General features: G+C 41.6%; 2 protein-coding genes across 2 annotated transcripts; one reads left to right on the forward strand and one right to left on the reverse strand.

The window, feature by feature from the left end:
* Positions 1 to 96: 96 nt before the first annotated feature.
* On the forward strand, positions 97 to 21139 carry LOC116618945 (WD repeat-containing protein 7). Its single transcript, XM_048725694.1, has 28 exons — positions 97 to 307; positions 1693 to 1802; positions 2425 to 2503; positions 2817 to 2912; positions 3183 to 3261; positions 3361 to 3434; positions 3641 to 3760; positions 4739 to 4849; positions 4922 to 4956; positions 5049 to 5080; positions 5635 to 5788; positions 5867 to 5922; positions 6036 to 6115; positions 7448 to 7604; positions 9365 to 9585; positions 10056 to 10251; positions 11365 to 11619; positions 12032 to 12184; positions 12629 to 13152; positions 13719 to 13997; positions 15377 to 15575; positions 16015 to 16239; positions 16608 to 16954; positions 17982 to 18194; positions 18651 to 18733; positions 19075 to 19174; positions 19744 to 19848; positions 20658 to 21139. Exons 1-28 carry the CDS (start codon positions 140 to 142, stop codon positions 20838 to 20840), a joined length of 4434 nt encoding a protein of 1477 aa, XP_048581651.1. The 5' UTR covers positions 97 to 139; the 3' UTR covers positions 20841 to 21139.
* LOC116605534 (leucine-rich melanocyte differentiation-associated protein) lies at positions 19557 to 22516 on the reverse strand. The gene is made up of 4 exons (XM_048725696.1): positions 22380 to 22516; positions 21952 to 22212; positions 21150 to 21291; positions 19557 to 21042 (listed from the first exon to the last, which is right to left on the reverse strand). The coding sequence occupies exons 1-4, from the start codon at positions 22505 to 22507 to the stop codon at positions 21025 to 21027; spliced, it is 549 nt and encodes a 182-aa protein (XP_048581653.1). The 5' UTR covers positions 22508 to 22516; the 3' UTR covers positions 19557 to 21024.
* Between the last annotated feature and the right edge of the window lie 67 nt (positions 22517 to 22583).

Consider the following 22583-nt stretch of genomic DNA (forward strand, 5'->3'; position numbering starts at 1 on the left):
TTCCCTTGGGTACGGGCCTGTAGTTATAGTTAGATGGTGTTGTGGTCTACCTGTGTTTTGATAAACTGGCGCATGTTTTATAAGGCACGCCGCGTAACACGTTTTCTTGATTTGCGGGCGTCATGGAGTTGTTTTGAAAATGTCTTCATCTTCAGTTGTTCCAGTAGTTTTGTGGGGCAACCATCCTCCGTCGCACTGTATATCGTGTATAACCACGACGTACGATCAGAAGACTATCGTGACTGGCTCTAGTGATGGTCAGTTGGGGATTTGGGACCTTCGTTTTCACGCTAACGGCGAAGTGAACGTAAGAGATGGTCCTATCATAACACGATGAAATGATGATGATGCCTTTATTTTTTTTGGCTTATATTTGTTCACGTTCAAAATTTAGGAAGTTGATTTAAACAAAAACTGATATGGTAAAATCTAATGATTCCAATAGGTTTTACTTTATTCAAAGGGAATATCAATTTTGTTCCTGTCAATATCATTGCCTGGTTATTTAACAAATTTCCTATAGGTTTTCCGTAGTAAGTACGTATTCTTATCCACGCGCCTCGTGATTCCAAAACATTTTAATCATAAGATGATGAATATTGTGGTGTATATAAGAGAGCATACCACGGAAAATTTTCGGAAATTTATTCTCTACAATAAACAATAAACACAATACTTATGCACTAGTCAATTGAAACCCCCACCCCATGGTCCCTGGGAAATGTGGGGATTAGATTTTGATGCTGTACAAAACAGAGAAAAGCCCCACCCCCTCGGGACAAAACTACAGTCAACCTCCCCTATCCCTATAGGCTACTACCCGACGTAAAGTCATCTAAAAATAAGCCTTTATCTTCCAAAGCCAGTACACTTCAGCAAATTTGTACTAAAATAACAATGAAGATAACAATTACAAAAAATGAAAACATTTCTTCATCTGGCATTAGTTATCATTCATATTTGTTTTTGCACATTCCGCCATGCAGCTTGCCACAAGCTGATACATGGAATTGCTTGCTACAGAAGAGAGAGAGTCTCAAACCAGAAACTGACATGACTTTTGCAAAGTACATGTTATGTTATTCATTTGTCCCAAAGCCCCCAGGGTGGGGACAAGTCTTAAAGTAAAAAACTGTCAATTCCTCCACCCCCTCGGGACAGCTTGTTCAAAAGTGCTCTAAGCCCCCATGTTACCCAGGGGGTTTCAAATGACTAGTGCATTATTAAAAAAAAAATTAAAATAGCCCGCATTTGTATAAGACAACATATTTTTCCAGTGTGTGCTCACATGCACATATTCGCTGATAAGCCAAGCAATTGAAATTTTACAGTCAAAACTCTACAATCCTTGTCATCTTGGAACAAAGTTTCACAAACTTGATCCTAGCCTATCATTTGCTTCAAGTGACCTAGTTAACTGTCATTTTGTTCACACGCCTTTTCCGTCCACCTGGGTGCGGACGAACTGGCTTGTGGGCAAAACGACATGATACCAGTGACCTTGCATGAATAGTGTGAAGATTACTCCTCTGGTATGCACTCTATTTTACCATTAGCTAGCAACCAATCAGAAAGCAAGAATACAGGCTGTTTTCACTGTCATGTTTCAAGGCATATCCTGAGATAGCAAAGTTCTCACTGTATGTTTTCTTATGCATTTATCAAATGAATAACATGTTGCCTTATTTCCAGGTGGTCCCTCGTAATCTGATATTTGCTCATGATGCCAAGGTAACAGCATTGGCTAAAGCAGCGGATGGCTGGGATAACAAGTCAAGTATCATAAGTGCTGCTGAGAACGGGTAGGTGGGAAAATGTGGTGCTTGAAAGTAAGGGAACGATGAAAGACTTCACTCGATCATGTCAGTCCAGTGCCGTAATGCCCATAGGAACCAGTTTTTTCAAATTTTATGGGAAGTACCAGTAGGGCATTGGTGTGCCAGTCACAGTTTTCTTGATGTTCCTTGTATTGTGTCCCACCCCCCCCCCCCCCCCTTTCTAGTTGATGTCAGTACAGCCCTGCAGTCTACTTCATAATTTTGGTTGCAAAAGCCATCTGTTTTTGTGCTCCTTTTTCTGCATGAAAAAAAAAAAAAAAGAATAAATGAAAGGAATAAATAAAAGAATAAATGAACAAAAAACAAAGAAATATACTTTTTCTTTATACAGAGAAATTGGAAATAGGGAATTGAGTATTATACTGATGTAGAAAAACATGTTTTATGTCTCATGCTTTATATAGATTTTATCTCTTATTTCTAATTGGATGTAACCTCTGTATTGTTAACATTTTTGGTAAAAAAAAAGCTGTTGCTGTTATTGACTTTGTGAGGAAGGTGTGAACACAGAGGGCAACACAGGACAAGTATAGTATAGATTGTGACACTTTTCTTGTCTTTTGAAATATTAAATTGTTGTTCCTAGGGAGCTGTGCCTTTGGGACACAGATGATGGACTGTGTATTCAGACAAATGTTATTAGTGGAACACATTCTGCTCTTCATGTGAGTACAAGCAGAACCTGAAGAAATATATATCAGGCGCATCTAATTGAAATAAGTGTATTCTGTGTATTCAGACAAATGTTATTAGTGGAACACATTCTGCTCTTCATGTGAGTACAAGCAGAACCTGAAAAAATACATATCAGACATCTAATTTAATGAAAATATGTTCCATCTAATTACATTGTGACCAGTAGAACTGGCTATATGCACGGAGTTGGTGCCTATTTGGGTAACACCTTGCAAAGGCATTAAGCGTTGCCCTGAGCATTTCCCTGATTGATTATGAATAACTGTCTTTTGGTATTTCTAGTCATTCCATGTGGCAACCAACAATGGCAAAGAGTGGCGGTTGGTTTGCCATGGTAGCTACTCTGATGTATATGTTATTGATGCAACATCCCTTGAGGTAATCCTTGTTTTCTTGGCCTGTATTCTTAGGCCCATATTGGTAGGTTCCACGGTGCACAAAATGATGAGTCAAACTTTAAACAATAGGTTTCAACTGTTGTGCTAATGTCAGACTGATAATTACATGTATTTATAATTATGTGCATTTTGCAAGTGGATATTGCTTTTGCATTATTGATACTTGTATCCATCCTTATATTCTCATAGAATTTGTGTGTGTTATAGAGCATACAACTGTTAGTAAAGTAATATGTCTTTTTTGTGTTAGATTTTGTACGTCTTGAAGTCACCATCCCATTCTAACTGGATAAGTGCAGTTTGTGTTGTGCGCCCAGCAAGAAGGCAAGGTAAACTAGTCAACTCGTAAAAAGTAGAATCAAATGAAATTGTTATTACAGTGCAGTAAAACTTTCTGTTTTATAGTTATGGTATGCTATTTTTTCCAGAGGACGTTGTTGTGGCAATCTCTCTGTCTGGTTATCTTGCCATTTGGGCTTTAAAACCTGCCATAGATTCCAAGGTAAGATGCACCTATAAATAAAAATATTTAAACGTTTCTAGATATTTTAGTAACTTTTTGTGTAAGTTACAGACCACATTTTTACTTCCATTGTTTTAAGTGACCAGCCGTTATTAATTGTATGGTCCCAAATGAACGTAAGCCTGATTTTTAGCTTCAACAGCCACATGAACTGTAGGTCTTTAACCTTTAATGTTTGTTAACAGTATGCAGAGCCTGCATATGAGCAAGAGTTAAGGGAGCTCACTGGCTGCACTACCCACTCCATCTGTTGTAATCCATTCACTCAGCGCACTATACTGGTCATTAGCTCAAACAACTGGCTGGTAGGTATCTACATCAAAACATCATATCTACATCAGAACTTGTAGATATTTCACAGCACGACTTTTTTATTTAGCAGTAGTAACTGCTTATTGCGATGGCCTGTGCCTTTGCTTGTTCAATGCACCTACCTTCCCTGGCTTCCTCCCTCCTTTCTGCCCTCTAACACGACCTACCTGCTTCCCTTCGCCTTTCTCCCTCCCTGCTACTTTCAAACTCTGCTTACTTCCCTGTCCCCCCTTCCTTTCACTTCTCCTTCTCTCTTCTCTCCCAGCTTACTTTCCTCATACCCTTTAATGCCTTTTCCTTGTTCTCCTCATGTTTGTTTCTTTCTCAGCCTCCCTCCCTTTTCCCTGTTCTCCACCACTTTCCTGCTGCTTTCGTCTTTCTTTGACTTCCTTCCTTTTCCCTATTCTCCACCACTTCCCTCCTGCTTGCTCTTTCTCTGCTTACCTCCCTTTTCCTTGTTCTCCACCACTTCCCTCTGGGTGCTTCTTTCTCTGCCTTCCTCCCTTATCCCTGTTCTCCACCACTTCCCTGCCTGCTTGCTTCTTTCTCTGCCTTCCTCCCTTATCCCTGTTCTCCACCACTTCCCTGCCTGCTTGCTTCTTTCTCTGCCTTCCTCCCTTATCCCTGTTCTCCACCACTTCCCTGCCTGCTTGCTCCTTTCTATGCCTTTCTCCCTTTTCCCTTTTCTCCACCACTTCCCTGCCTGCTTGCTTCTTTCTCTGCCTTCCTTCCTTATCCTTATCCCTGTTCTCCACCACTTCCCTGCCTGCTTGCTTTTTTTCCCATCCTGCTTGCCCCGCTCTCTTTTCCTGACTCCGTTCATTTTTTCCTGTCTTCCCTGCCTTCCACACTGCCCCACCTTTCCCTCCTCAATACCTCATGCCTCTACTCCAATACATTTCTCCTCCCTCCCTCACATAAATAGTCTACCCATCAAATGGACACACCTACATGCCTCATTTTTCCCCCAGCTATATGATGCCAGTGATTTCAAGTTCCTCACATCAGTCCCTTGCCCACCCAACATGTTATGGGGAGGAGGAGACTTCATAGCTGCTGATTGTCTGATTGTCTGGACCAAGGTACAAATGACTTCCTGGCACATTTCCTTTTGTGCATTAATTTTGTTACTAATATCAAGTTTCCTGTGGCAGGATGGCAGCAGTTATGTTTACAAATTACCTCGCATGTAAGTTATGACAAAAATTTGCGACCAAAAATGTATCCTTTGAAAGGTCGCCATTGACCTATTGCCAATACTCACTGCGTGGTTTTATTTAGGTGCTGCCCTGGCCTACAAGAAGCAGCCAAAGGTAATGATAAAGCCTCTCAGGATTTCAACAGGTTTATATTATTTGGTTTGATGAGGGGAAATTGAAAAGATTGTGGACTGTATTGTTTAGCATAGTGGTGGTGAACTGTGATGGTGGGTGGTGTCGTTTTGGGTGCTCAGGCAATGTTGTTAGTGATGATGGTTATGTTGGTTTTGGAATTGATGAATATTGTGATATTGCTGGTGACAACGAGAAAGCTAATGCAACTGTAGTTGTTGTTGATGCCCTCATGATGGTGCCCTGATGGCTTGCTGTGGTGGATGGTGATGGCTATAATGACGGGTGGTTGTGGTTATAGGTATATGCTGATGTAATTGTAGTGTTCGACAATTCTGGTGATGGTTAATGATGATGATGTTGATCATGATAAAGATGGTGGTGATGATGCCGGCGGTGGCGGTGGCGGCGGCAAAGGGGACGACGACGACGACGACGATGACGACGATGAGGTTTGTGATGGTGATGAGGTTTGTGGTGGTGATAGTGTTGGCAGTGCTGTTGGTAGTTGTAATGATCATTACCTTGTTTCCCAGGTAACCCTTATCAAGAGCCCACCGTCATCCATAAGTTGGCTCTTCCTGAAGTCCCTCAGAGTCCAGGAGACTGTAACGACCCGGCGATGTTCTTCTCCTATGGCCGAAGAGACCCCTTCTACAAGATGGTCATGAGGGGCTGCTCAAACGGGAGGTACTATTAAGCTTTAGCACTCAAATCAAACAAAATTCACTACTGGATACTAACTTCTCGTATTCCGCCTTCTTTCAGTGTTTGCATTTGGAAAGTTAAGGATGAGATTTTAGAAACAATCAAGCCTGTAGAAGGTATGATACGTTTTCGCCAGTATATTGTCTAAAATTTGTGAAAACATACATGTATAAAACATAGATAGATCTAGACTAAATTGTGACTTTAAACCGTGACTAACCTTTCCCAGATGCGTCACCACTGCTGCAATCCAGAATATCTGACTGCTGGGATGAGTTCTCAAGACCCTGTGGTTTGATAGACTCTCTGGTAAGTCATTCACAGGGAGGGGGCCCTATTGCTAGCTACCCACACGATGCAAACACGCGGCCTATGTTCAGAAGATCACGTCTAAGGGAGTATTTATTGAATAATGGAGGAAGGGAAGATTTCTACCTAGGATACCCTCAAATCTAAGAGCCCCCGGCATTCATGTAAGTTATAAACATGATGTCATCACCTATGTTCAGAAGATAATGTCTACATAAAGTTTGTTGTTGGAATGGACGTCAAATGTATATTATATTTTCACATAAGGTGTGTGTTCAATTCTTCTATCTTTGCGTTTGCACCTTTTCTTGTTTATGCATCTAGACCTTCACTAAAAGATGTGTAATTTGATGGGAAAATTACGACCAGCTTCAAAAATTCTCAAGCCATACATCGATGGGTTGTATTAGTGTAGTGGTTAACAGGCCATTCCACCATCCCCATCATACCAACAATTCTCAAATTCTTCATTATGTTTGTTTGTTTGCTTTTGTTATAGGTTTATTTGTATTGTTTTACAGATCTGGGATCATATTCTGTCATTATGGACTCGTATTTGGTTTTGTTTGTTTGTATGAAATGGGAAAGATGACGGGATCGTTGTGACCACAATACAAATAGTTTTATTTGTATTATTTTACGATTTTCGGATCATATTCTGTCATTCTGGACTATTATTATATGGCTACGATAGTACGCGCGCTGTGATTGGCTTATTGGTAGTCGTGACATTCCCGTATTGCCCGTCTGTGAGGGCATTACGGAATTCCGTATTGCCCTACAAAATTTTTTTTACAATCTTCTGTTTTTTGAAATTTTTTCCACCTTCAAACTGCAAAATGAGCGACAGCGAAGATTCGAGTAGCGAATTCTAACACCCAGAAGAAGCAGAAATGGTTGGTTGGCGGGCCGTCTTTTACCGTATCCGGAGCTGGACATTTTGTGAGATTTTTTGTGTTGTTTTGTTCGGTTGCACGAATTTCGCTATAACAGAATCGACCAAAAAACCAAAAGCCACCAAAAAAGAGAATGGACGAGCACTCTGAGTGGGAGTTTTATTATCCTGAAGAGATTGAAGAGGAAAATTTTGACAAAAAGGAAAACAATAAGATGACGAGCCTGCGAGCGCCACCTATGATAGCCAAGAAATACAAAGCTTCAGTGTAAAGACCCAGAAAAGTGTCTTTAAGATAAAAGTACTACCTGTTATTTGTGTGCAATATTTCCACCTCGCAAAGCCTCGGTCGATACGCCAAAGCCTCAGTTTAATATTTCCCGGCATGACCTCACTCTCGGTTAGTAAGTAGTTAATATTTGGTTTTGTTTCTATAGAATGGGAAAGACGAAGGGATCTCTGTGACCACAAGCTTGTACATCCCATCCCAAGGACGGATCGTCTGCGGCCGGCAAGACGGCTCAATCGTCATCATATCTGCAGCTAGGGCAGCTATTGCACAACTCCTAAGGAGCCGCAGCACGGAGGGTCCAGGTATTGAAATAATCTCGAGTGCGCTCGGATATGCGCAACACAGGATACCCAAAATACAAACGTTGAATAGACCTTGTCAGCAACACCTTTGTTATTATTTTCATTCAGAATTGGAGAAAAATTATTTAAGGAAAATTCGAATTTTCCATCTTAAGGTAATTCCCTTGAAATAGTTCTACAACCCAGAATTTTTTAAAACTTGGCATAAACAATATTGAAGTTAAGGGCTTTCAAAAAATGTAATAAAAAATGGGGCTACCGACCTCGTTTTCGCAAGGTAAAAATCCCAACTCTTAGTTTTCAAAAAGAGTGCCTACAGTCTTTAGAAAATTAAGTTCTGTTTGTCGAGCTGCCAAAATCCGATCTCCTAAACAATAACCCGTAGTAGCTAATGTTCAAAACAAATCACATTTTAAGAGATCGCACTAAAAGACATTGTTTTCGCCACTATTCATACGGTAAAAAGCGCCATTTTGAAGTATTTTTACGGCTTTTAAGAGAAATAACAAAACTTCTAAAACCCAACTTTTTTCCTTCTTTCAGTATATCATTTTTCCGTACATATTTAACTATTTGAGCAAATAAAAAATGGGGGTAACTGACTTCGTTTTTCTGTCAAAGCGATTTTAAGTAAAAAACGCGCTTTTGCTGTGTTTTCTTGTACAACTGTGACGCGCTCGCGCACTTAATACCGGAAAATTCGAACAAACAGCGCGCGCCACTATGCGCAGATGGGGTGCGCAGTGCAATTCAAGGGAATTACCTTAAGACAAAGTTTTTTACGTCCTTTACCAATTTCGATCCCAAATTTCGCATTAGCTTCCCAAAACCAGCCGATGGAAATGGATGCTTTCTCGCATTTGGTTCTTTGCTAGGATGGCAAAATAGCGACTGACCGAAACCCTGTGCAAACGCCAGCATTAAAAGCCAACACAGCCAGCACTGCTGGAACAGTTTGTGTACAATGCTGGAAGGAGCTGTAAATAAGTTCAACAATGTTTCCCTTGTCTTGTGGTCAGTCGAGCGAAGCTATAACCATCAAATAATCTTGAGCGAAGCTATAACCATCAAATAATCTTGAGCGAAGCTATAACCATCAAATAATCTTGAGCGAAGCTATAACCATCAAATAATCTTGAGCGAAGCTATAACCATCAAATAATCTTGAGCGAAGCTATAACCATCTAATAATCTTGAGCGAAGCTATAGCCATCAAATAATCTTGAGCGAAGCTATAACCATCAACAAATCTTGAGCGAAGCTATAACCATCAAATAATCTTGAGCGAAGCTATAACCATCAAATAATCTTGAGCGAAGCTATAACCATCAAATAATCTTGAGCGAAGCTATAACCATCAAATAATCTTGAGCGAAGCTATAACCATCAAATAATCTTGAGCGAAGCTATAACCATCAAATAATCTTGAGCGAAGCTATAACCATCAAATAATCTTGAGCGAAGCTATAACCATCAAATAATCTTGAGCGAAGCTATAACCATCAAATAATCTTGAGCGAAGCTATAACCATCAATACTGTCTGATGTGGCACTGTTTACACATGAGAGAATATAATTTTAGATTTACTTGGTCTTTATCTGAAACGTATGCTTCTTTGCCTAAAACGTCAACCTATTCTTAATTCATTCCAATGCTAGAGGAGATTAAACTTTACGTCCCAAACTTGATGTTCAATGTCCATGTTTGGTAATGCAAGAAATGATGGGTACTGTAGTAATGACTTAATCGTGTGTTCCAGTGTGGCCGTCTCACCGAGTCCTTATCGGTCATCATGGCCGTGTCACCTGTCTCTTGTACCCCCGTGACGAGTATCCACGTTACGATAAGCACCTTCTCGTATCCGGGGGGGTCGACTTCACCGTCAAGCTTTGGGATATCTACACGGGAGACTTGCTGTCTACATACAATCCCCATGGAGGGGAGGTGCTGCGTCTGATTTGTACTCCCCCGGATTGTAGCGTAAGTGATAAGTTTCTACTGAATTTGATTTGAGATTTTTCTGTAAACCATACTACTTTTGTTGCCCTATATATTTACAGCGCGGTAACCTTATGTATTCCCATATTTATTAGCCCCTTTTCCATCACCGACGTTGGTGGATGCGCTGTAATACATATACTTATAATTCAAGATGGTGAATGGAAATGGGTAAATGGAGATGGTGAATGGAGAATGGCAGTTCTTACGACCGAAATGAACCATGGATCTCTATATATTGATCCCAAGTGCAAAACAAAAACAAAATAATAATAAATCGTACGAGCTTATACTTTGGCCATACCTTTTTTGCGTTTCTTTAGTCGTGTTAGCATCACATAACATGAGCATATTCGATTGAATCTGACGCGCGTATCAACACTTTTCCTCGACACTTTGGGTTTTTTTGCGTCCCCGTAACCCCGTAACCTTAACCAGGCTCTATTTGACAGACTCGTATCCAGTCTTGCGTTTGCTCCGTCGCGGATGATCACTCGGTGGCGTTGCTGGGTATCCGCGAGCGCAAGTGCGTCATGGTAGCAGCAATACACACGTTTCCGGTCGAGACGATCAAATGGCGCGCTCTAGATGACTTCTTGGTGGTTGGGTGCTCAGACGGCTCCGTCTACGTCTGGCAAATGGAAACTGGTGAGTCTCGGCATCTTAGCGTGTAAACAGGTATAGGGAGACGATCTTTGTCAGCTTGGTCCCAGGCGTTACCGGGTGTCCTGTGCTCGGAGATGAAACGTTGGGTCTGAGCCGAGAATGGCTTTTTTATGACGTCACAACTTTAGTAAAAACGATTAACTTCTAGAAGTATGCCAAAAACCCCTCCCTTTCCTCCCCGCCAAGGAATAGGCCGTATCTTTACCTTTTTTCTGATAAGGTAACAGCCAAAAATTTTCGGAACATCAAAGAATGCTGCATAAAACGTTGCAAGAAGTCATTCATCGTTTTACATGGTTATTTTGATCTTTTGGGGTGAATTGGTAAAATTCAGTCACAATACTGCTTAAGTTGTGGTGTTTCTACAAGTCATCTAGATCGTTACGTGACGGGTTCCATGTTGTTGTCGTGATTCTACAGGTCTACTAGATCGTTACATGTCGGGTTCCATGTTCTGTTGTGTTTCTACAGGTCATCTAGATCGTTACGTGACGGGTTCCATGTTGCTGTCGTGTTTCTACAGGTCATCTAGATCGTTACGTGACGGGTTCCATGTTGTTGTCGTGTTTCTGCAGGTCATCTAGATCGTTACGTGACGGGTTCCATGTTGTTGTCGTGTTTCTGCAGGTCATCTAGATCATTACGTGACGGGTTTCATGTTGCTGTCGTGTTTCTACAGGTCACCTAGATCATTACGTGACGGGTTTCGTAAAGCTGTCGTGTTTCTACAGGTCACCTAGATCGTTACGTGACGGGTTTCGTAAAGCTGTCGTGTTTCTACAGGTCACCTAGATCGTTACGTGACGGGTTTCATGTTGTTGTCGTGTTTCTGCAGGTCACCTAGATCATTACGTGACGGGTTCCATGTTGTTGTCGTGTTTCTACCGGTCACCTAGATCGTTACGTGACGGGTTTCATGTTGTTGTCGTGTTTCTACAGGTCATCTAGATCGTTACGTGACGGGTTCCATGTTGTTGTCGTGTTTCTACAGGTAACCTAGATCGTTACGTGACGGGTTCCATGTTGTTGTCGTGTTTCTGCAGGTCACCTAGATCATTACGTGACGGGTTTCGTAAAGCTGTCGTGTTTCTACAGGTCACCTAGATCGTTACGTGACGGGACAGGTGGCGCTTGACATCCTTGCCGCGTGCGATGACGAAGAGAATGGTGCACTATCCACCACTAACGTACCCTCTAAGTCCAAAGTAGCCGCAATCGGCAAAAAGCTGAGCCATTTCACCTCGAATCTCCCCGCCAATGCTGCTACCGCCGCTGTCAAGAAACTGAAGCGAACGTCGGGCTCACCCTCCTCGGCATCCTCCAGCCCATCACCAACACCCAAGAGACCAGGTACCAGCCGTAGGCCCTTTGTCCAGTCGACTGAGGTCCGTCTGGCATACCATCCTGTTTCTGTCTACCCATCCGTCCTTCTCTATCCGTGCCGTTCTTTCAGTTTACATACGGTACATAACCGATACCAACAACGCCGCCATTTGACGCGTCCGCACAATACCAAGTAACTAAAAGAATCCATTTCCATCGGCTAATTCAAGCAAGTAACTAAGAAACGTTCAATAAAGTATCAAGTATCGGACTTCAAACGTTGTAACGGATGTATTGTCTTTTTTAATCAATAACAAAGGAGTGGCTGATCGACATTTACACATGTGAAGCCAAGCTCTGTTGTGCTTCCCCCCACCCTGATTTATTATTATTTTAGTATAATTTAGTCATTTAAAAAATAAATAATCTTATCTAATAGACGTGTCTAAGGGCGAAGCTCCCGCCGAACAAGTGATCCCTCTAAAGGTCTTGTCCACAAAAGCCGCTGATGCTGACGCAGAGATCCATGTCCTAATGTTTGACACCGAAGCCGTCATTTGTCACTTAATGAGGGAGGAGAATCCTGCTATGAGTAAGTTCTCCTGGAAACTGCGTTTACTCATCAAATGTTTCAAACAAACCGTGTAACTCGGTCCCCACTATATATAGTACTATCTCATACGTAACGGGAGACCGTCACTTCAAGAAAGTCTTGCTTTTAGTAAGTTCTCCTGAAAAACGCATCGACACTTCTCAAAAAATGTTCACAAAAGATCGCAGAGAATCCACGTAACTCGGTCCCCACTATACTACTTGTCTCCTACGGAAGGCCTTGATATTACCAGTCACGAAATATCCTAAATACAGTCATCCCAGGTTGAGTATAATTCAGTTTGTCACACACAAACTAACAGATGATATACCCAGCGTTGTGTATGGGTTTGCCAGCCTTTTAGCCTGTTTAGTGGTCTCATTATTTGCGTCACTGTTATGCCACCACGGGTTACTCAAGGATCGCTGTTCTTTCTGATACCAGAGAAAAAGAATGATAGCAAAAGGAAACCACCCGTTCCCAAGCCCCCGGTGATCAGCGGAGGAGGTAGACGATATTCCGGCTCAGAGAAGAGCGCTGACCATTATCATCGCGGCTCATCTGGGGACGAGACTCACGACGTGGCTCAGCTAATGATTAGCTCCTTGCACTCCTGGGGACTGGACGCTAGTATGGACGATGTCTGCACTGAGAGGCTGGGACTTCTTAAACCGGTCAAACCAGTTTCATTCGGGCTTCAAACCAGAGGCGGACGTCTGTCGCTGATGCTTCCCGGCTGGTTTGGAGAGGAATCCGAGCGGTCAGGAGAGGAATCCCATGGAGAGCCAACTGTTTCCCGAATCCTTCCGAGCATACTCGCTGAAGAAGTTGCCAGGAAGAGAAGAAGATCGTCCAATCATTCGGATGCTACCTGTTTTCACTCTCGGTGGCAGCTCTCGTCTGCGCTCACTACGCTACACATGGTGGGACTTGTTTCCGTGGCCAACACGCTCATGAGCATGAATCAGGTATTGTCGAATTATTAACTGTCTTGATGGCTCATATTGGCTATTCCATGCTTGTACTAGTCCTAAATGTCAGGAAGTGCCTGGACCTATCCAGGTGGTATTTCAGTGCATATGGTTACCTTTTGCGCCTGTAAACTGTGTTATGATTGTTTGTAGGACACTTGGTCTCTGTATCATTTGTTCATCATTGTATATATACCTATTTCAATTAAGTCTAAATAGAATATAATGAAATATGGAACAAAGTTTGACTTGCAATGTAGTTTTCTTGTATCAAGTGTTCATTCGCTATATGGGCCTCACTGGAAACTTAATCGAATATTTAGCCATTTAGTTACGGTCTTTCGTGGTGAAATATGAGTCATATGGCTGCTCTTATACAGTCATGGGCGAATCTTTAAGAGATTTTGATTTAAAAATAAGGTGTTTAAGGAAGACAATGGAAAGAACAATAGATGCGGCCCCTTCTTTCTTAAAATCCTCTCCTCGCCCCCCCCCCTTTGCTTTTCAGATCTATTCTAAAACTCATTCATACGATACACGGCCATCCGATCCTTCCCGTTTAGGTAAGCTTCATTCCGTCAGAGAAGCGCCTAGCCCTCTTGACGAACGCCAGCCGAGAAGTCCCAAGATCCTCCTCGAGCTATGACGACGGCGGCGATGGACCGGTGCCTAGCGACTCAGATATCCAGATGGCTATGAATCATCGAGCGCATATCAAGGCTGGGTGGAGTCAGCTGGCCGCTCTCCATTGCTGCTTGCTGGCGGATCTGTTAACGGTGCCTGTATATAAGCCACCGCTTCTCCACATCCTTGCACGGAGATGGCAAGACCGGTGCTTGGAGGTGAGTTGTACTGGCTCGCATGTGTGGTAATGTAGTGTCGTGTTTGTAAGCCCTAAACTGCTAAATGTGAAGAAAACTGTCGCCTTCACCTTTAAGTGTTACGCCAGATTATGGCATTCCCTTGATATTCCACAGGCTCGATGTTTTAGTGAGGGATTCGGGGCTGGTTTCGTGAGTTCAATAAATGCTTAACACTTGTACGTTGGGAATTACGCTGTGGGTTGTTGGGCCTATGAGCTGAATGTATATAACGTTGTCTAAGAGCGCTCTGCCGCAAGCGCCCATACCGCGAGGCAGTATGGGTAATATATGTTGTTTCAGGTTTTCAGTAAATATGCCGCAGTCTTATAGTGAAGACCACCGCTGGCGCGTTATCTGGATGGTATTTAGTTTGTTTTCAGGGCGTAAATATGCCGCAGTCTTATAGTGAAGACCTCCGCTGGCGAGTTATCTGGATGGTAAAGTTCGTTTTCAGGGCGTAAAATATGCCGCAGTCTTATAGTGAAGACCTTCGCTGGGTTATCTGGATGGTATTCAGTTTGTTTTCAAAGACACTGCGGCATTTTTTTCTATGTGCCGCGTACAATTGTCTAAGGTATCTACAAAAATAGGGACGACAACGGCAACGCGAAAGACGATGGCAGAAAACAATTGAGAACTCAAAGAGCCAGACGTGAAATATACTCTGAAATGGATCCTGTCTGATACATTTCAGCCGTTTTTCTTCAGACGACAACGTGAAAACTCCAAGTTTCATGGTGTTCGCTATGCTAGAAATAAGGTTCTAGGTTTTACTATAGTTATTTTTGGAATACATAAGCGGGTGAATTTTATCTAAACTAGTATTAAATTAAGCGCAAAGTATGAAAGCTTTTTGGGTTCTCCCTGCAGTCGGTCGCCGTCGCCGTTGCTATTTCGTTCAGGCACCCTTTGCCAACAGGTTTTCTTTTAGTGTAACTACGGAGTCTCCGTTTGACACCTCTTACTGGATAGGTGCCAAACCTGCTCTTGTTTCCTTGTTTAAGGACGTGCAGATATATATTTAGAAAATTATCAGACTGTATTACCATCCTGATAGCGTTCATCGAAGTTTGTGTCGGCATCGAATGTTGTGTGGCAGAGCTTGAAACAACATATATTACCCATACTACCTCGCAGTATGGGCGCGTGCGGCAGAGTGCTCCTGATGGCTCGGTTGTTTGTGACCTACATACAGGTACATGATATATTGCCATGCCGTTCCCATCCTTGATCTTCAATTTATCATTTCCTTTAGCCTCCTGAGCCCTCGCATCTTGCTGGCCACACGCCATGAGACTGACTCGTCCCGCCGCTGCCTTACTTGTCGTGGCTCTTTTCTAGTTTCTCTGTTCTTTCAGATCCGTGAAGCCGCTCAGGCTATTCTTCTTGCCGAGTTGAGACGAATCGGCTTCGAAGGCCGTAAGAAAGTCGTGGAGACCTGGGCACCACAGCTACCCCGCAGGCTTAGTGACCCCAATGTTGGCACGGGAAGTGGGTCCGAGGCTTTAACGGATGCCTCACCCACCCCCACTAACAATGTCGTGGGATCGGCATCAGGTAATCTCGATATATCATTAGGCGACGTCATCGCATAACATCGTCAAGCAGAAAGAACGTCACTCTTTTCCAAATCAGGCTAGGCGAATCTAAAAGGCGTATAAACCAACATATAGTTAAAATGTTATGTTTTGCGCCTCTGAAAACTTCGGGCTAATGCCTATGAGAACTACAAATAAATGCACTGTATGAATAGAAAATGCTTCAAAACGTTTTCTTGTGAGAACTGTTTCCTTGCGTGAGTGCTAATTAGCAGATAGGTGACTGTACGAATATATATACTCTTTGGCAGTCATCTCATCGTCTTCTTGTTGTCAACTTTCCCTCAGCTGTCTACTCCACTACCCCAAACCCTCCTCCCGTTCCGTACAAGCCTAGATGACTTCTTGTCACGTCATATTAATGTAATAACTTCCACTTTGTCCCCTGACATGCACAGATCGCCGCGAGTCTGCCGATGACGAAGTGATCTTCCCTATCGATGACATCAGCACGGTGGTGTCAAGCGTCAAGAAGCTACTGCAGTACGACCAGCGGCGTCGCCAAGCAACTGCCATCGTGCTGATGGGTGTGATTGGGGCAGAGTTTCAGCGCGAGGTGGACGTGTACGAGACGCGCGAGGGAGGCGGCGGCGGTAACACACCGGTGAAGAGCGCCAACTCAGGTACACTATGGGCCGTTTTACGATTTGGCCTTCGGCTTGTAGTATACGAATCAAAAGAGCTTAAAGTTGTGCCATGTAAACGCTTCTACGACTTGTTAAATACTCATGCGGAGCGTTACTACATCCTTGCTGAAGGCTGAAAGCATTGCAGCCAGAAATATCCTTTACACACAAAAATTCCATAGTTTCTTTAGACTCATACATATAAATGCCACGATACCCAAGTTTTTTCTCATGAAAAACGTTACCACATCTTTGCTTAAAGTACATTGTCTTGCAGCAGGAAACAAACTTTTAAGGTTTATTTCCAAGTTCTCTTGGCAACGCAATCGAGTTGACGATGGCATTTTTTTCTCTTTTGCCTCAAGTGAGTGAAATGATCATGGATTTCAACACTGTGCGACATACCGGCAAAGCCCTCATGTATCTCCTTCTCAAACAACCCTCGTCCAGACAGACCGCCAACACGTCAGTCAGGCGAGCAGCTATTGATCTAATTGGTCGAGGTTTCACGCTGTGGGAGCCATACATGGACGTGTCTTCTGTCCTGCTTGCACTCTTGGAGCTTTCCGCTGATGACAAGGCACATGACATGTCTTTTCCTAAGGGGTTACCCCTGTCCCCTGCCGCCGACACCCATCGGTCAGCCAGACATGCACTATCTTTGATAGCGACAGCGAGACCATCTGTGTTCATCGCTACCATCGCTAAGGAGGTAGGTCAAGAGCAGTGCAGACAAGGACTAAAAGGCTTACCACCTTCCAGTATACTTAACGTTCTGCCATTTATTCTGTCACTCACTCACAAAGCCTAATCCTAGTTGCATTTTATTACATCAGGCAGATCTCTGCACGTTTCACGAGTTTCAAAAATCGGAAATCACGTTTCACGATAAACTGACGACAAGGATCCATCTTTACTCGAGAATCACGATTCACGATTTTTAAACAGCATAGATCACGATTCACGCTGATCAAATTTCGCCATTTAATTTTTTTGCTGTTTACAGATCACGAATATAACCCTTACCGCCCTTGTTACATGATTTCCCACACCTGTTCGTTAATCTAGCTTTGACTAATAAGTGCAGGTACGATACTTTGATGAAATATTGTTGAAAACCTACTCAAAATGAATGTTGATAATTATTAGGGCAATTACCAGGATTTTCCAGAAAGGTAACCTTTCACCGGGAACAACTGATGTCACACAGCTATTTACGATATTGTGCATGACAAGTTCTGTACTTCAGTGGAACCTGGTTCTACGATAACCTCGATTTTACCGTGGCGTTCCTTTCTCCCGGCGGAAATACAGTTAACTGTATAAGAAATGACCTCGGTACAACGATATTCTCGATTTTACGATGCAAATCTGTTCTCCCAAGCGTAATTTTGACCTCGATACAACGATATTACTGATTCCGTCTATCAACAAAGACAGAAAAACAAAAGACACCACACACGTACAGTACAGTTCATCGATTTTTTTACTTGAGAGATCTTGTTAAGACAGGTTACAGTCTTACAGAGAGTAACAGAACAGTCTTACTCTAGAGTACAATTACAATATCATTACTTTGTAAAGGTCGATTATTAACCCGACCTTGTTACAACGATATTTTCAATGAATTTTTCTTGATATCGTAAAATCGAGGACCTCTTTGCAACGATGCCACGATTTTACGATACATTTTCTTTCTTCCGAGTCATATCGTAAAATTCGACTGTACTTTGCAACAGGTCGCTCGAAGTATCGCTGCTGTGTCGTCCATCTCATTCAACCAGCCCTCCCCATCTGCCATTGCTGTATATAGCCACGTGCGACATCAGCCTACACAGAACACAGAGGCGCAGACCACAACGGTGCTAAACCGCGCCAAGAAAGAGATCCTGAGAATTATAGATCTGATGATAGAGAAAACACAGCAGGATGTGGTGGACCTTCTGACAGATGTGAGTTGTGCTTTAGGGTTGGTTCTCACGAGGGCGCAAGAGCAACACAAGTGAAATATCTGTCACACAACACATGTGCAAGAAAATCAAGCAGTTATCTTGGGCTTGCTCTTGCATTCCAGCGTGAATCGGAAATTATGTTTTATGTTTGACGGCTTATTTAAAGCTTCCTCTGAAGAGTGCCTTTTTTCATTTCAAAATATGAAAGTTTTTAACAGTCACTTACTCGTTTTTCGCAGCTTTTATTTTCACTCTCTTTTTGTTATATCAGAACAGCTTTGTGGCCTTTTTGTGATTGTGTGCTTATGTGCACACCTCCCATGAAAACTTCCCTGTCTACATTATGGTTCAGAGTTTGCTCAGACTTTTTTGTAAATAAAACCCAAATACATAAAGAAAAATGTTTTGTTTTATGTTACTCTAATGACTAATCCTTTAATTTGCAATGTGTAACAGGTTGTGGATGTGGTGGTTTATTGTCTGGACCAAAAAAGCATCAAAGAGAAAGGTCTCACTGAACTATTTCCTGGTCTCTGCAGGTACTGCTGTTACAAATAAATAGGAACTGTGACCAATCACATTCATTTTTACCGAAAAAGCCTAATGGACATACTTTAAAAATCTAAAAAAAAGAAATGGAAAGACTTCATAGTTAAATGGATCTCAAAAGTGTGGCCCCAGTTGACATCAAGGAAAAAAAAGATTGTACTTGTTGAGTGATAATAAATGCTAAATTTTCAAAGACAAGTTATAATTATATTTGGTCAGTCATATGTTTAATAGCCTTTATGTCTGTTGAAAACTTTTTAGCAACATTTTAATAACGCTGTATGTGAAGAGAATTTCCCTTCAGCCATGAGAATATGATTTTTTTTCAAAGATTTAACATGGTTAGCTACTCACATCAGTCCCGACGCCTGGCTGTTGGTGCTAAGTCTGGACAAGTTGCATTGTATGATCTCCGATCTTCAAGATGTCAGGTCAGTAATATGCACGCGGGGAGCCTGGGCTGTGCACTGGTTTCCAGGTTCTATTTTTTTGTTCCATCAAGTTTAGATACTGTAGTTGTTTCTCACCGTTTAGGGGGTACATCAGATTTCCTTCCTCCACAAAAAACAGCAATTTCCTTATCCTTAGCTGTGTTCTATGGTCAGACATGAGTCATGACATAGTGCGCTGGTTGTATATTCTGTGACCACATGCAGGCAGATACACAGGGGGAGGCACCCCTTGGCAGCCAAATAGAGGGTAATTTCTTATTAAGGAATCTTCAAATGTTATGGTTTTTCCATGTGATACCCAGGACTGCGCACCCCCCCCCCTGTTTGTTTTAATTCAGTGTCCCAGCTGCAAGCAGGATTATAAGCTTCAATTTTTTTTTATTTTCCAATGCAATAGTTTCTTTTGATTACATCATCTCTATTTAATTTTCATAGGGCAGATGATTTATAAAGTATTGTTTTGTATTCACCACCTAAGAGGGCTTCGCTGACCTCACATATTTTTTTTACTGAAGTCTTAATTTGCTGTTATCTTATCTGTGTTTCAGATGGTCTCTGCACACTCCTCTCCTGTGACTGCCCTTTCTTTCTCGCCTGATGACAAAGCTCTTGCTTCATACAGCTTTGGTGATTCCAAAATTTGCTTCTGGCAGGTTGGTTTGGTCATACAGAGTCTCATACTGACTGGTTGCTGGATTTATCCACCTGTACTTAAAGGGAATACAGGTTATGCATTATCTAGGGGGTCTGTCCTTGACTAGCTACCCTAAAGAATGGATAATTATGGTGTCTCTGTCATCTGCTTGTTGTACTAGTATTACATGTGCTACCATGATCGCCTTGGGAATTTAAAATGTGAGCCAGTAAGGATAAAAGAAACCTACTATCTGATCATTTTCCTAACCAACCAGTGAGGCAAGCAAATACTTCAGAGCACATCAGATCATAACCCTTGATAGTTGGCCAACTTTCCTAATCTTTATATTGGTAGCGATAATAGTTCATGTTGCTCTATCTAATATCTATATCTCTATCCATTACCCTGACCTAAAGGAAACATTGAATTAAAAAAAAACGTCACATTTAAAACTAGATGAAGATGTTGCCTCAAGCATATTACGACATAAGTTTGCATGAACTGCTTTTAGTAATGATGGTGACAACATGGACATTTCAGCCATTTTCCGCCAAACGACAATGCAACTCCAAGTATCACGTTATATTGAGGATGCTTGGCCCGTTAACTCCTCAACTGTGTTTGCTATTGTAGAAATTATATCTATTTCGATATGTCACTGACAACAATGTTTCAATAATTCCATTCCAAATAGTTTGAAATAGAGTGCAAAGCACTCTATTTTTCCCCTCTATTTTTTTCTTGCTGTCTTTGTCATCCTTGCTTATTAAAATAAGTCGAAAATACAACTCCTATTAGTGAATGCATTTTGACTGTTTATTGCAGACTGGGTCTAGTTTGTTTGGAATGCTAAGTAGCTCCATGAAATGTGTGAAGTCCTACACAACACCCCGCCCAACATCCAAGATTTCCCCCTCTCTGCTCAAGATGGTGCGACTTGTATGGATCAACCACAAGCATGTGATACTACTAATGGCTGATGGAGCAGAATTTAAATATTCCATATAAAGTAATACTAATACAAGCTAAATATGTTTGGGGATGTGTTTCAATTTTATCATAATCTACCAAATACTGATGTGAGAAACACATCAGTAGTTTAAAACAGTTTCAAGCACCTATATTAAATTGTATAGACTTTAGCACTATTATAGATATTTTAATTCTTATAGACTGGAATAGATAAATATGACTACTTCTGTTTCAAGCTCTGAAATGATACAAAAGAAAGGTGGATTAATAATGTGTTATGTGTAAATGTGTGAATTGTAATTACATTAGGGAAATAAAAATTGTATAAATTAAAATTGTAATCACCTTTTCTTTTGATTTCTTTTTCTTTTCTTTGATTGAATACCTCCTGGTGCCATACACCTTTCTTGCCTCCTCTCGCTCTACTTCTGTTATGGGTGTGTCATCCAAAACAAGAAGATTTGGCAAATGGCTTATGACGTAGAACCTAAAGCATGAAATATATACATCATAGAGGTTATAAAACCAACATTTGTAAGATGGAGTTTTGAGAATTCTTTAGCTCTCTAATACTTTTTAGAGAAGTGCTATATTACAATATCTGTTAAGTGCTATCCTACAATATATGTTAAATTATGAATTATTTTCAACAGAACTGTTGGTATTTAAAATTTGTCAAAGGCTTTGAATTCCTTTCTGAATTAAATACAGGAATGAATTGAATATGAACCAGCCGGCAAAAATTGCAGAAAAAAAGTCTGCTGTGACTTATTAAAAGAGTCACCTGATAGCAAATGACCAATCGCAGTAACCATTATTTTTGCTGATGATTTCATAAGGCTGCATGCTGATTGGTTTAAAATTAATCAGAGGCTCCCCTAGCAAAGAGGGGGGTCAACAGACGCAGTCCTGACAAATAAACTAATAAATAATGGATAAGAAGTACAAACCACAAAGACTAACTTTTTTTAATCAAACTATGAAACAAAAGCCATAGGTGGAGGCCTGATAGAAGGCTCACATGATATAGCTAAAAATAAACCCTTTCCCTCTCAACTCAAGGTTCTTTTCCCAGTACGATATTGCCTATCTTTGTAGCACGAAGCTACCCTACACAACTCAAATATGATTTAGCCCCCTAGATCACCTGTAGTCCTTGTATTGGTTGTAAGTGCCGCCGTTAAAGTAGCTTGGTGCAGCTTGGTTATGCATCATACTGAAATACTTTAAATTTGGAAAGCTCTTGGCAACAGTTTCAACAAACACACTGAGATTAGTGATGTTGTTGTGATTTGCCCATAACGTTTCCAGTTTCTCCAAGTAGGGGAATTTAATATGATTGTTCAACTCATTGTTATCCAGTACCAGTGTATTTAGATCCTCGAAGTCATGGAGGAAACGTAGATCTCTATTTTGGTAAAATCAAGGAAATACCAGGGCGTAATGTTTATCCATTAAGTTATCTTTGCACATTCTTCCGGAAGCAAGTCAGGATAATAAAGATAATGCGTCATGATGCAAAAATAAAACCTGCAATGACTTCAAAATGCAGGAACCAAGTTTTACAAAGGATACGTTAATTTGTTGTGACTTAGATCCAGTTCCCTAGTTGCTTTGCTATGTTTTTCTACCAAAGTTTGAGGAATTGCCTCTAACTCTTTGTACGCCAGCGATATCCGTCCCTCCACCAAATTACTCGCCATCGGGAAAATTCCTCGGAGACAAACGGCTTCATACCATTACCTACATGGTGTAGGCAATTGTGCGAACAGAATACAA

Source organism: Nematostella vectensis, chromosome 3 (assembly GCF_932526225.1).
Source record: "Nematostella vectensis chromosome 3, jaNemVect1.1, whole genome shotgun sequence".
NCBI lineage: Eukaryota > Metazoa > Cnidaria > Anthozoa > Actiniaria > Edwardsiidae > Nematostella > Nematostella vectensis.